This window comes from Silurus aristotelis (genome assembly GCF_946808225.1).
Source record: "Silurus aristotelis genome assembly, chromosome: 12".
Classification (NCBI taxonomy): domain Eukaryota; kingdom Metazoa; phylum Chordata; class Actinopteri; order Siluriformes; family Siluridae; genus Silurus; species Silurus aristotelis.
In genome coordinates this window covers 9,659,703-9,673,262 of record NC_139585.1, presented here as the reverse complement: position 1 = coordinate 9,673,262, position 13,560 = coordinate 9,659,703, and the positions used below count along the sequence as shown (strand labels likewise).

General features: G+C 36.7%; 1 protein-coding gene across 1 annotated transcript in view; it reads left to right on the top strand.

Annotated features, from left to right (window-relative positions):
• Positions 1-13,379, top strand: part of rnf213b (ring finger protein 213b) — a 44,973-nt gene extending 31,594 nt beyond the window's left edge. Inside the window, exons 49-63 of the mRNA XM_083556359.1 lie at positions 431-512; positions 1,348-1,382; positions 1,556-1,807; positions 3,682-3,847; positions 5,464-5,561; positions 5,736-5,984; positions 6,150-6,279; positions 6,413-6,496; positions 6,683-6,863; positions 6,968-7,169; positions 7,814-7,891; positions 8,091-8,288; positions 9,834-9,923; positions 11,988-12,163; positions 12,855-13,379. Coding sequence (XP_083412485.1) covers positions 431-512; positions 1,348-1,382; positions 1,556-1,807; positions 3,682-3,847; positions 5,464-5,561; positions 5,736-5,984; positions 6,150-6,279; positions 6,413-6,496; positions 6,683-6,863; positions 6,968-7,169; positions 7,814-7,891; positions 8,091-8,288; positions 9,834-9,923; positions 11,988-12,163; positions 12,855-12,990 — 2,157 coding nt within the window. The 3' untranslated portion in view covers positions 12,991-13,379. The remainder of the gene's footprint in view (positions 1-430; positions 513-1,347; positions 1,383-1,555; positions 1,808-3,681; positions 3,848-5,463; positions 5,562-5,735; positions 5,985-6,149; positions 6,280-6,412; positions 6,497-6,682; positions 6,864-6,967; positions 7,170-7,813; positions 7,892-8,090; positions 8,289-9,833; positions 9,924-11,987; positions 12,164-12,854) is intronic.
• The last annotated feature ends 181 nt before the right edge of the window (positions 13,380-13,560 follow it).

Genomic DNA, 13,560 nt, shown 5'->3' with positions numbered 1-13,560 from the left:
CCTGTACATATTTAATTTTATTCTCATTATATAATCAGCACACGTTTAGATTATAACAATGTACAGAGAAATGAAAAATATGAACATAAAAATACTGCAAAATTAATGAAAACAGACAGAAACAATTCGTGAAAATATTAAATAATTAAAATATATAAAAAAATGTAGCAACTTTGGTACATGTTTGTGAATTATAAGTTATATTTTAAGTGTAAATGGGGCCTTGATAGTTTAAACATTACAGCAACACAATTGACTAATTCAATGCAACACAGCACAGTACAGTACAGGTGAAAAATACAGGATGACAAGATGAACTATAACAGGTTAACTTTGCATTGGTATATCAAAACATAACTGACTTTATGAAAACTTAAAATTCAATCAAAAATTCGCAGTGTGAAATGAAAGGATTTCTGTATTCATCCAGGAAGCTTTTCTTCCCACTATGCCAGAGGACAACACCAGTAAGGTCACTCAGTGGCTAAAAGAACGAAACCTGAAGAAGTACTGTAAGTTTTTAAAGGAACAAAGATATTTAGCTTAAATATGTAGCACCTGTTATCATGTTATATGGTCATATCTGAATTATGTTTATTTGTTTGAAATGTTTGGACACCCCTGCTAATAAAATATTTTTTAAATGTTTTAAATTTTTTTTATGAAATATTTTTGTTGTTTTGGAATAATAATCTAATTTAACATTTTTGGGATGAATTGTAACAATGACTGCACCCTAGGAATAATCACCTACATTAATACCTGACTTAACCAAAGTGGCTGAATGAGCACAAATCTCCACAAGCACACTCCTAAATCTAGTGAAACATATTCTCACTAGATAGGAGGTGACTTTGTGTTACAAATGGACACTAAATGTTGAATGGGATGTCCAAAAAAAACACATGAACTTTATGTTCAGGTGATCATAAAAATTAATCTTAGATCTACAAACCTATTTTTCCACATAATGTATTCAATGATCAAGAAAAATGTTACACAAATCAAAATGCGCTTCTCTTATTTTCAACATTTATCAATGAAAACTCCCTTTTTGAGGAATTTTTTCAATTAATTAATTTTGAGAAATTCAATTAATTATTTTAAATAAATGTTGAAAATAAAATCAGACACAAATGTGTATATATTCACTATTTCCATCTACTATAGTACTTAATTTAGTACCAATTACCTAATGTATTTTGAGTATTAAAATGTCTTTGGAGCACCAAAAAAAAATATTGTCAGATTTGTACAGATTTTTAAGTGGTAGTTTATATCATTTCAAGTTGATAAGCAGATATTTAATGACATGTTGTCTTTTCTTTTTTTCATATTAAACTACAGATTGTAAAAATGGTCATCTGTCTTTCGTTGGTGAGGTAAGACACAGTTCTATCTCTAATTGTTTAAATAATCTTTTTGTCCATTTCAATATGACTATGTTAAATAATGAAAAAAGACATTTGAATAATAAAATGTTTCTGAAAAGATACTGTGAGTGTGTTATAAATTAAATAGTACTTTAAGTTTTAAAGTTTTTTTCTTCTGTTAGTGTGGGAAGCCAGTGGTGGAGGCAAAGTGTGACACATGCAAAGTGCCGATTGGAGGCTTAAATCACCGAGCAGTTCCTGGATTCACTCTAGTCCATAGCAGTGTGAGTGATCAGACCCGACCAGGCCATATTCTGGATAATGCTGTTCGTAGATCTGAAGCTCCAAACAGAGATCTGAGTATGTCCCAGTCCTGTGTGCTACGTCTCCTTCTTCATCTGGCCATGCTGCATGGATCTTATCTCAATCAGCAGGTACTCATTTTAAAAATGAGAGTATCAAATAATGATTCAGACAATGCATTTAAAATGTAGGTTTAGCTGATCTCTTATAAAACTATGTAATTATTAAAAAACTTAAAATTATTAAATATGATATACAGTGGGTACGGAAAGTATTCAGACCCCCTTAAATTTTTCACTCTTTGTTATATTGCAGCCATTTGCTAAAATCATTTAAGTTCATTCTTCTTCCTCATGAATGTACACACAGCTCCCCATACTGACAGAAAAACACAGAATTGTTGACCTTTTTGCAGATTTATTAAAAAAGAAAAACTGAAATATCACATGGTCCTAAGTATTCAGACCCTTTGCTGTGACACTCATATATTTAACTCAGGTGCTCTCCATTTCTTCTGATCATCCTTGAGATGGTTCTACACCTTCATTTGAGTCCAGAAATTTTTGATTATACTGATTGGACTTGATTAGGAAAGCCACACACCTGTCTATATAAGACCTTACAGATCACAATGCATGTCAGAGCAAATGAGAATCATTAAGGTCAAAGGAACTGCCTGAAGAGCTCAGAGACAGAATTGTGGCAAGGCACAGATCTGGCCAAGGTTCCAAAAAAATTTCTGCTGCACTTAAGGTTCCTAAGAGCACAGTGGCCTCCATAATCCTCAAATGGAAGACGTTTGGGACGACCAGAACCATTCCTAGAGCTGGCCGACCGGCCAAACTGAGCTATCGGGGGAGAAGAGCCTTGGTGAGAGAGGTAAAGAAGAACCCAAAGATCACTGTGGCTGAGCTCCAGAGATGCAGTCGGGAGATGGGAGAAAGTTGTAGAAAGTCAACCATCACTGCAGCCCTTCACCAGTGGGGCTTTATAGCAGAGTGGCCCGACGGAAGCCTCTCCTCAGTGCAGGACACATGAAAACCCGCATGGAGTTCTCCAAGATGGTGAGAAATAAGATTCTCTGGTCTGATGAGACCAAGATAGAACTTTTTGGCCTTAATTCTAAGCGGTATGTGTGGATAAAACCAGGCACTGCTCATCACCTGTTCAGTACAGTCTCAACAATGAAGCATGGTGGTGGCAGCATCATGCTGTGGGGGTGTTTTTCAGCTGCAGGGACAGGACAACTGGTTGCAATCAAGGGAAAGATGAATGCAGCCAAGCACAGGGATATCCTGGACGAAAACCTTCTACAGAGTGCTTTGGACCTCAGACTGGGCTGACGGTTTACCTTCCAACATGACAATGACCCTAAGCACACAGCTAAAATAACGATGGAGTGGCTTCACAACAACTCTGTGACTGTTCTTGAATGGCCCAGCCAGAGCAATGACTTAAACCCAATTGAGCATCTCTGGAGAGACCTAAAAATAGCTTTCCACCAACGTTTACCATCCAACCTGACAGAACTGGAGAGGATCTGCAAGGAGGAATGGCAGAGGATCCCCAAATCCAGGTGTGAAAGACTTGTTGCATCTTTCCCAAAAAGACTCCTGGCTGTATTAGATCAAAAGGGGGCTTCTACCAAATACTGAGCAAAGGGTCTGAATACTTAGGACCATGTGATATTTTAGTTTTTCTTTTTTAATAAATCTGCAACAGTGTCAACAATTCTGTGTTTTTCTGCCAATATAGGGTGCTATGTGTACATTCATGAGGAAAAGAAATGAACTTAAATGATTTTAGCAAATGGCTGCAAAATAAAAAATAGTGAAAAATTTAAGGGGGTCTGAATACTTTCCGTACCCACTGTATGTATTGGTATGAAAAAAAATGTATATCAGATATAGTATTCTAGGCAATTATGTAAGATGATATAGTGTAATTACAAAAAAATGGTCTTTGTTAGTGATAACAATAACAATTATTATGTGAATCTTTGCAGGGTATACGTGCAATGATTCACCCAACTGTTGACAATGCCCATGAGTTTCTGTGGCACCATCTTGAAAAGGACATGGAAGTTCTGGGAAAGACTTTGAATCTGAATTGTGATGACACAGCCATCACAGTTCATCTGATCCTGAACACCTCAGCAGATCTGCCCACAGGTCTGTGAGCTATTTCATAGTAAATAAATAATGCACTATGAGATGCATGACATGCCACGCTGGTCATTGTTTATGCAAGCTGCTAAGAACGTTTCAGAAATGTTAACTAAAATACGATGTCATACTGTATTGTCGAAAAGTATTTGCCTTCAAATGTACTGAAGTTTCCAAAGAACTATGATTTATTAAGGCTATAATGTTCCTATTATTGTTTTCGTCACAAGATTTGCCATAATCAACACAGTTTATGTGAAAGGACTCTAATGTTACTCTTAGCACACCAATCTGTTAACAGAATGATATTAATTAAAATACTGATTAGTATCTATTCAAATGATCATGAACCCAAAAACCTTCTTTTCAACTACTTTTTATAAATTTATGGAGATAAATCCACGGGTGTTGTGGCAAGTTAGAGTCAGGAGTTTCTTCCATCATTTATTCCTCTCAAAATGTTCTGCTTGCTGTTGAACTGATGCTGAACTGTATGTTCATACTTAGTAGATACCACCAAGCGACAATGAAAACAAGTTTAAAACAGAGCTTGTGCTCTACCCTGATTGGTGGCTTGCTGCGTGGTTAACCAGTTAAGTTTTTATCCACTCATAATTAAACAAAAATGACTGTTTTTGCCAAATGTAGGTGAGTAAAAAGTAACATAGTAAAGTGAAAGTCTCCCTAAATGAAAATACTTCTGTGTAGTACAGATATGTAAAAAAGCTACAGTAATGAATTACATTTACTTTTCACATTACATTTACCGGTAAAACATATAAAAATGATGTGGTCGCCATCGAAACCACCACATGACACAGCAAGCTCATGACAGAAAACAAGGTTTAGTCAAGTGAAGTAAAGTTAAATGGTTATTTTAACCATACACAGCTGTTACAGTACACAGGGTAATGAAACAATGGTCCTAGTGCTAAATAAAGCAACACATGAGAGTACCATGAGATAACAGAGCAGTACAAAGAGTGCAGTTTTTATCTTAAGATGCAACAAAATACAACGTGCTGTTTATGCAAATAGATTAATTGTGTCCACTATATGATGTATCGCACACACTATGCAAAGCACGTTTAGAGAAGTAAATATGACTAAAGCGCAGCTTTTTAATTTGCATTAGCTTAGTTTAACCATTTTGAAGTTATGTCTCAGAATAATTCTTTTTTCTTTTGTTGTTTTTAAAGCTGTAAAATTAGTTTTATGGTGTAAAAAACGTTTGCACCTTGAGCATTCATTTTGAGTCTCTTTGAGTGATTGATGATGAATAATGATGAATAATGATTAAGTGATTAATAATTATTAAAAATGAATGAAATGACCACCACCACACACACACACACACACACACACACACACACACACACACACACACACACACACACACACACACACACAGAGACACATATCATAGAACAATGTATCAGCAAAAGATTTTGAAATATATATTTGGGGGAAAAAATTTTACATGACTAAGTAAAATAGACATGACAATGTTTTTTTCATAGACAACAAAGCTCTACTGTAAATCAAATCTAAATGGGATCTCAATTAACCAGGAAGAATGTTCAGAACTATGCTCATTCACACCATGTTTTATACCTTACTAGTTAGTGTCAATCAGGGGGCTACAGAATGGTCTTCTCGAAATGCCCGTGAGCAGTGGGAGAAGCAGTTTTGCAAAACAGTCATCGATCCCGTTCTAAAGGTCAGTTCGCAGAAATCACATTGTTCTGGATTTTTGTATCAATATTTTTAGTAAACTTGTTTTACCTATAAATATCTAAATAAAAATAACCAGAGCAGCAGCAAGCTGTCTAAAACCATTTTACTCCCGCTCTGCATATTTAAGTCATGTTCTCTGATTTCTTTCTATATTCAGGATTTGAACAGACACTTAAATGATGCTCAGGAACATGTGGCAGCTGATGATAAGCTCTCCAATAGCTCCCTGATGAAGATGTTAAAAGGAGATCCTCGTTTGCTCCTTCCTCTACCTTCTAAATGTCCCACCCATCATGCGTGTTTCTGGACTCCTCTAGACACCCTGAGTGTGGAACACCTTTCCCAGCTGATTGCCCAAAAGCAGGCACAGCAACAAGTTCCTCTCCTTTCGCTGTTCCTCAATAAAGTATGTAGAATCTACATTTTTTGCGATAACATTTTAAATGATTTGTCCAACTTTTTCAATGGATTTAAGACTAAAAGAACAACAGTGTATTTAATATAAATAATTCAGCAACTCATGCAGAGATAAAATGGTGATATACTGAATAGGCTTGTGTCTGTGTGACAGGTGTGGTACATAAGACACCTGGCATGTCTGCCTGATCTGGCAGCCCTGTTGTCGGACCTGATCCGAATAGTCCGAATAGATGCTGAGACACAGTCTTCCCCCATCGCCACACTGCTGCTTAACATTCCAGGTACCTATATTTAAGATCGAGTAATACAACCAAGACCTAGTGAAATGAATCTATCCTTCTGCTGTTTTGTAAAACATCAACATAATACAATCCAGTGTGTTCTTATAACAAATATAACATTGTGTGTCATTAGACCTCCAGAGGAATACACTCAAAAAAAGGCTACTGACGTTTTTCAGGGTTTGGAACCATCTCAAAGTGGAGATAGCTAATAACAGTGAGTGCAAAATACTGAAAATACTAAACGGTGCAGTGTGTGTGTGGGGTGGAGTGCAATTGATGCGCTCCAGCCAGTTTTCTTGAGATATCCTACATTTCTGGAAAGAATGAAAACTCTAATTTAATTTGCTGATGGTGTAGTAAAGGCGAGTTTGTAAATGTATGTGTGTTTGGTGTGTGTTAGCTGCTGTAGGTGTGGATCCAGTATTGTGTGAGAAGGACATAACCATGGACAGCTCTTGTCAGTTTCTCTGCCTGAGCCGTCATGGACCAGGCTCATGTCTTCACGCTCTCATAGACCTGCTTTCAGACACGCACAACAGCCTGGTGCGAGAAGCTCAGAAACTCAGTCATCAGGAAAACAGGTATGTCAAATTTTCATGTGTGAGGTTTTTTTTGTTTTTTCTTAAAAAGAAAAATCTACAAAATTTTATCCTGTTTGTTACATGTGTGCTCTTATGACCTGCAGTGACTACAGTGTTCCTGTTGGGTTGGTGTCTGAAAACCAATTGGCACTGTGCCACCCAGAGAAGGAGCTGCTGCCCCTGGTGTTAGCTCACTGCCAATACACTCTTGTGAAGGGTCAACAAACTGCCAGTGACTATGACCTTCAGGCTATTGAGAAACAACTTCACCGACGTTTCTTAGCTGGCAAGCCACGCATCCAAACAGTTAGTAAACTCCTTTATTTTAACAATCTATTAAACCATGTTTTTAATGCTTTATTAACATTAACTTACTAAATAAAAAAAATCCTTTTAAATGCAGATCATGATGAGTTTGATCAGTATTGGAAGCATAACTATTTATCAAAATCATTAACAGAAAGCAACCTTTGTTTTACATATTAATAAAATCACTCGCTTTAAATAAATACAGTAGCTGTGGTAACTGATTGGATATTTGAAAATGCTAAATGTAAGACATTAAACAATGTATTATTCGCTGCAGCACGGGTTTGATCCCCGGTCAGGGAACCAACCCCAGCCACTCTTAGTGCCGGTCCCAAGCCCGGATAAATGGGGAGGGTTGTGTTAGGAAGGGCATCCAAGGTAAAAACATGTGCCAAATCAAACGTGAGGATGGTCCGCTGTGGCGGCCCCTAATGGGAGAAGCCGAAAGAAAAAAATCAATGTATTATTCAAGGAAACCAAACGTTATGATTATGTTTAAAATCGTGTTACAGCCAAATGTGTTACAGCCTTTATAATATAAAATACACATTTTCTAACAAATAAATCCAAAGTGTAGCTTATATTAGAAGTCAATTTATTCTGTTTTTAATTTGTTAATCTTATTTGTTTAACGCTTGCAGGATACCGAAAAGTATCTGAAGAGACATCATCAAGATTTTTCAGAGGTTTTAAAAGATGTTAGAAGCAAGATTCCACAGGTGAACACTAAGCATTTTACATTTTATATACCTTTCCACATAAAGTCCATTTTGATTGCACCTAAACAACTAAAGTTAAATTAAATATTATAGATCTCTGGCATTTAGACATAACATCATTCCAAATTACACTTGAAACTGCTGGGACAATTTGTAGACATATATGAAATATTATTTCTCCTCTTTTTTTTCTGCTCAGGAGCCTCTGAAAGGTTCAGCATGCAACTCGATAAGAACCGGGCTGCGCTCCTTCACTGATGTGTGTGATGCCGTGCATGCTCTGGAAATTGGTCTACGTTTCCTGGGTAAAACTGGAGGACGTCCTAATTTCCTTCTATTATCCTATCTTCATGATTCACTCAAGATGCAGCAACACATCTCCAGCAGTATTGCCAAGGTCAGTATTACAGCTGCCTGCTTTTTGTAATCTACTCCACTTCCACTAATGCATTCACACCTGAGACTAAATTATCAAGCTTTTTAAAAATATGAAACTAGTCCCCTATTTAAGATGGAGATACTGTACGGTGACTTCATCGTAAGTCAATAATGTCGTAAGTCTGAGCTGCTACTATGGCTGTGACAGTCTTTCCTACCTTTCCTTTCATGCTGATTTATAATTTTCATTTTCTGCTCTAAACTGATGGCTTTCCTCTTCTTTTTTCCCTACAAGCAGGAGACATACCTGGGAAGACTTTTTTTTATCACTAAAATTGCTGTTTAAAACCGTTTGAAACAGAATAAAATACACACTGAGACAACTAGCTGCTCGACTGCTAGCGAGAGTGGGGCATCTCACAGGGCGAGAGAAACGCTCATCCCAGCTGCGCGTCCAACTGTTGCTTGTGCCTGTTGCGCGAAATTGTAAATATTTTTACAATTTTGTCGTATCGCTATCGTCATCGTAAGATCGTAACCGTAATCGTAAATTAAGTCAAACTATCGTAACTCGAGGACCATCTGTGTGTGTATATATATATATATATATATATATATATATATATATATATATATATATATATATATATATATATATATATATATATATATATATATATATATATTTGCCATAAAATTAGCTAATTAAAATTTTTAATACTATTGCATAATTTCTAATAGAAAGTAAATCCTTAGATAACTAGACATTATTACCATTTAATAATAATCAGTAATAATAATATATTTTTTCATTTAGTTGGAATAAACTTTTCTTCTTCTTTTTTTTTTTTTATCCAGTCATTTATTACTTTTCATTAGCATGCAAATATTCTTTTTGATTTATTACCTCTTTCTTTTAATACACTTATGTTTGTGGCACAATTTAAGATTTCTTTTTCTCTCTCCTCTCCCCTAAATGTTGTCGAACAGTCAAGATATTTAGTTGTCTGAAATAGGTAGCGTTGTTCTAAACTGGAGTAAAGGGTGAGTTTAAAGTGCATTTACATCAGGCACAGGGGTGTGTCTGTATCAGTTTAGTGCTCCAGATGAACTGAACTGTTAAAGATTGGGACAAGTTTTCATCTGTTCATTTGGGTGAGTCTGTGCCAAGTCTCAGAACACCGGAGACTGTTGTGTGTGAAAATCCCAGATCAGTGGCTTTTGCAATACTCAAAAACTATGCCATGGCAGAGGTTACTAAGATCACACTATGTGAGCATTAACTGAAACTCGACCTGCATCTGCATGATATTATGCACTGCTGTAACACGACTGGTGGAATGGATAACTGTATGAATGGCAGATTTTTTAGGTATTCCTCAGAAAGTGACTAGTAAGTCAGTAAGGAAAACCTAAAATGCAAGTATGTGACTCAATGTGTGAGCATGTGTGCTATTTTAAAACAGAAAACAAAGGGTTGATTTGGCCTAGTTTTCAATCGAGTTTTATTGATTACAAATAAAATGCATTTTTATTTTACTTGTGTGTGTTTTTGTGTTTTTAGGCTCTGGCAGATATCAGGCTTGATCAGTGTACAGCCACATGGCAGCTGTTGACCTGCTGGATGAGTGAGCTGAAGCTGAAGGGAGGACAGGTGAATTCATCCACTCCATGTACACACTGCATGGAATACAAATTTAAAGCAGATTTTCTACACACAAGATTTTAAGGTTTTAAAGAACAACAAATAAACTTTACATTTACAAAGCGATTTCCACTATGAAATAATACAAAGAACAAAGAAACAGTACAGGAAAATATTAAAGGCTATATTTGTTACATGGAATGTGAAGAGTGCTTAAGGTTTGCATTCTTACAGTAAGTTGTTTTTGCTTAAAACAACAAAAAAAACTTCCTTTTGATAAGAGCATGTGAGTAACCAAATAGGACCAAATAGGCATTTAAATTTGAAAAAACACAAAACAATGAAGTTACCTTCTGCTCACCCATTTTGGTCTGTCTCTAATTCCGCTTGCCGACCTTTAACCTGGGCTGACCCTGAATGGGGAAAAGGGGCCCAAGCTGTGCCGTAAATCCAGAGAAAGTGTTTGCCAGAGTGTGCCAGGCTTTTGTTTAAAGCATGTGTCGCAGACTGCAGATTTAAGCCATTTGACCTCGTGCTTTAGCGTGTTGGAATGAAGCCTGCTGGAATGAGGAGTGTAGTGTTATTTTGGATGTTGTGTCATCCTGCAAATATCATTTGGCTTAGGGAGAAATTCTCTCAAACATATACATAGCATGATCATATTCAAGTAATACTCTATCTATCTATCTATCTATCTATTTATCTATCTATCTATCTATCTATCTATCTATCTATCTATCTATCTATCTATCTCTCTCTCTCTCTCTCTCTCTCTCTCTCTCTCTCTCTCTCTCTCTATATATATATATATATATATACAGTGAGGAAAATAAGTATTTGAACACCCTTCTATTTTGCAAGTTCTCCCACTTAGAAATCATGGAGGGGTCTGAAATTGGCATCATAGGTGCATGTCCACTGTGAGAGACATAATCTAAAAAAAATAATCCAGAAATCACAATATATGATTTTTAAACTATTTATTTGTATGATACAGCTGCAAATAAGTATTTGAACACCTGTCTATCAGCTACAATTCTGACCCTCAAAGATCTGTTAGTCTGCCTTTAAAATGTCCACCTCCACTACATTTATTATCCTAAATTAGATGCACCTGTTTGAGGTCGTTAGCTGCATAAAGACACCTGTCCACCCCATACAATCAGTAAGAATCCAACTACTAACATGGCCAAGACCAAAGAGCTGGAGAAAGTCATGTGGTCAGATGAGACCAAAATAGAACTTTTGGGTCATAATTCCACTAAACGTGTTTGGAGGAAGAAGATTGATGAGTACCATCCCAAGAACACCATCCCTACTGTGAAGCATGGGGGTGGTAGCATCATGCTTTGGGGGTGTTTTTCTGCACATGGGACAGGGCGACTGCACTGTATTAAGGAGAGGATGACCAGGGCCATGTATTGCGAGATTTTGGGGAACAACCTCCTTCCCTCAGTTAGAGCATTGAAGATGGGTCGAGGCTGGGTCTTCCAACATGACAATGACCCGAAGCACACAGCCAGGATAACCAAGGAGTGGCTCTGTACGAAGCATATCAAGGTTCTGGTGTGGCCTAGCCAGTCTCCAGACCTAAACCCAATAGAGAATCTTTGGAGGGAGCTCAAACTCCGTGTTTCTCAGCGACAGGCCAGAAACCTGACTGATCTAGAGAAGATCTGTGTGGAGGAGTGGGCCAAAATCCCTCCTGCAGTGTGTGCAAACCTGGTGAAAAACTACAGGAAACGTTTGACCTCTGTAATTGCAAACAAAGGCTACTGTACCAAATATTAACATTGACTTTCTCAGGTGTTCAAATACTTATTTGCAGCTGTATCATACAAATAAATAGTTAAAAAATCATACATTGTGATTTCTGGATTTTTTTTTTTAGAATAATTCTCTCACAGTGGACATGCACCTACGATGACAATTTCAGACCCCTGCATGATTTTTAAGTGGGAGAACTTGCAAAATAGCAGGGTGTTCAAATACTTATTTTCCTCACTGTATATATATATATATATATATATATATATATATATATATATAATATTTTATTTTAATTATGCATAGGTCCCTATGCCAAGACTTTGTGAAGAGTATAAAGAGGCACTTTCTACTGATAACATGAAAGAGTTGAACAAGTTCCTGGACACCACTGATGTCGAAATTTTTACTCTGGAGCTTCATGAGATCCTGCTTTTGAAGACAAACATCACCTCAGAGGACAGATACTTTCCACAGTGGGAGTGAGTATTCTTTTTTTACATCCATCTGCCATTCAGCTTGCTTGTCTGCTTTTTCTCCTAATAAAAATTTCCTGCCACACTTGGGGTCGGAGAATCATCAAGTATTCATTCATCACATATGGTTACAAATATTGTTTCTGTGGCATTCGCATTTGTGATCAGACAGAATCACTGAGGGTGTTACTTACTTTGGGCAGAGTTTAATAGCAACCATTGTTTTCCATCCAAATTTGGTTTTAGGTTTTTAAAAAAGCAGCCAACACTGAAAAACATGTTCAAAGGCACTCTGATCTAGTAGACAGAGGTGGCATTATCCATTTGTTAACAAAACAGAGAGAAAGAATTGAAAATCTGCTGGAGTGTGCCACCAATTTTTTTCTCTCTTAACAAATACCCAGAACTTAATCACAAAGACTAAGAAGTGCCTTTAAGCTTTTGTTCCTGTGTGGGTGCTTCTAATCACAGCAAAGAAGGCTTCCTCCACCTTGTGGTCCCCTGGGGATCAAGAGCCTTTTGACTACACAGGACCACACTTTGACCCCTCCAGACTTCCATCTGTCATTCCCAGCCTTCTAGAGCCACCTCCCAAATAGGCAGCTGGCCAAGCAGTAAAACAGAATGCGTGTGCCATGAACAATAGGACTGCAATTCTAACTGTTGCTTCTCCCCCAATTTTGTTCTTTATTTTTAGCATCAAAAACACTCTGGAATTACATTTGGAAAATAAAGGAGCTCCTGTCCTGCCTGGACTAGGCAATCTTTCAAATAAGATCATTTTGAGCAATGGTGCAGAGGTCTGGAGACTTGCTGTAAACTTTAAGAGATGATGGTGTTCCTAAAACTATTAAGCAGCCAACATTAAACTATATATGTTTCTGCTATATATGTATATTGCACCCTCTGTCTTTATGTGAATTGTCTCTGGACATTAATGTTTATTCATTTCAGAGTAGTTCTTGAATTACTCAGTACCATTTATTGTTTTACCCCGATGCATTTGAAAATGATGTTGTGCTTACTATATTCACTGATGTCAAATTTAGTGGGGTACTGCCAAATAATGAGAATGTTATTGTTAATTAAAATCAGTCAATTCTTATTTTTGTTCTTCCTTTCTGAATGTAGCATAAGTCTAGAATCGTTTGCCCTTCTAACCACTCCCCAGAGTTGTATGTAAGCTTTTGTGAAAAAAATTAATAAAGATTTGCTACATTAATGTGTGGCTGTGTCCAATTCATTTTTGAAGCAGGCCATATTTTGGCAGCGCTAAAATGCTGTACAAAGAAATGAGGTGGTTGAAAAAACAAGTCATTTTTTCCCCAATATTGTATCGGCATTACTGATATTATTATTATCAATAGTGTTATTATTCTTGTTGTTTTTCTTCTTGTTTTTCT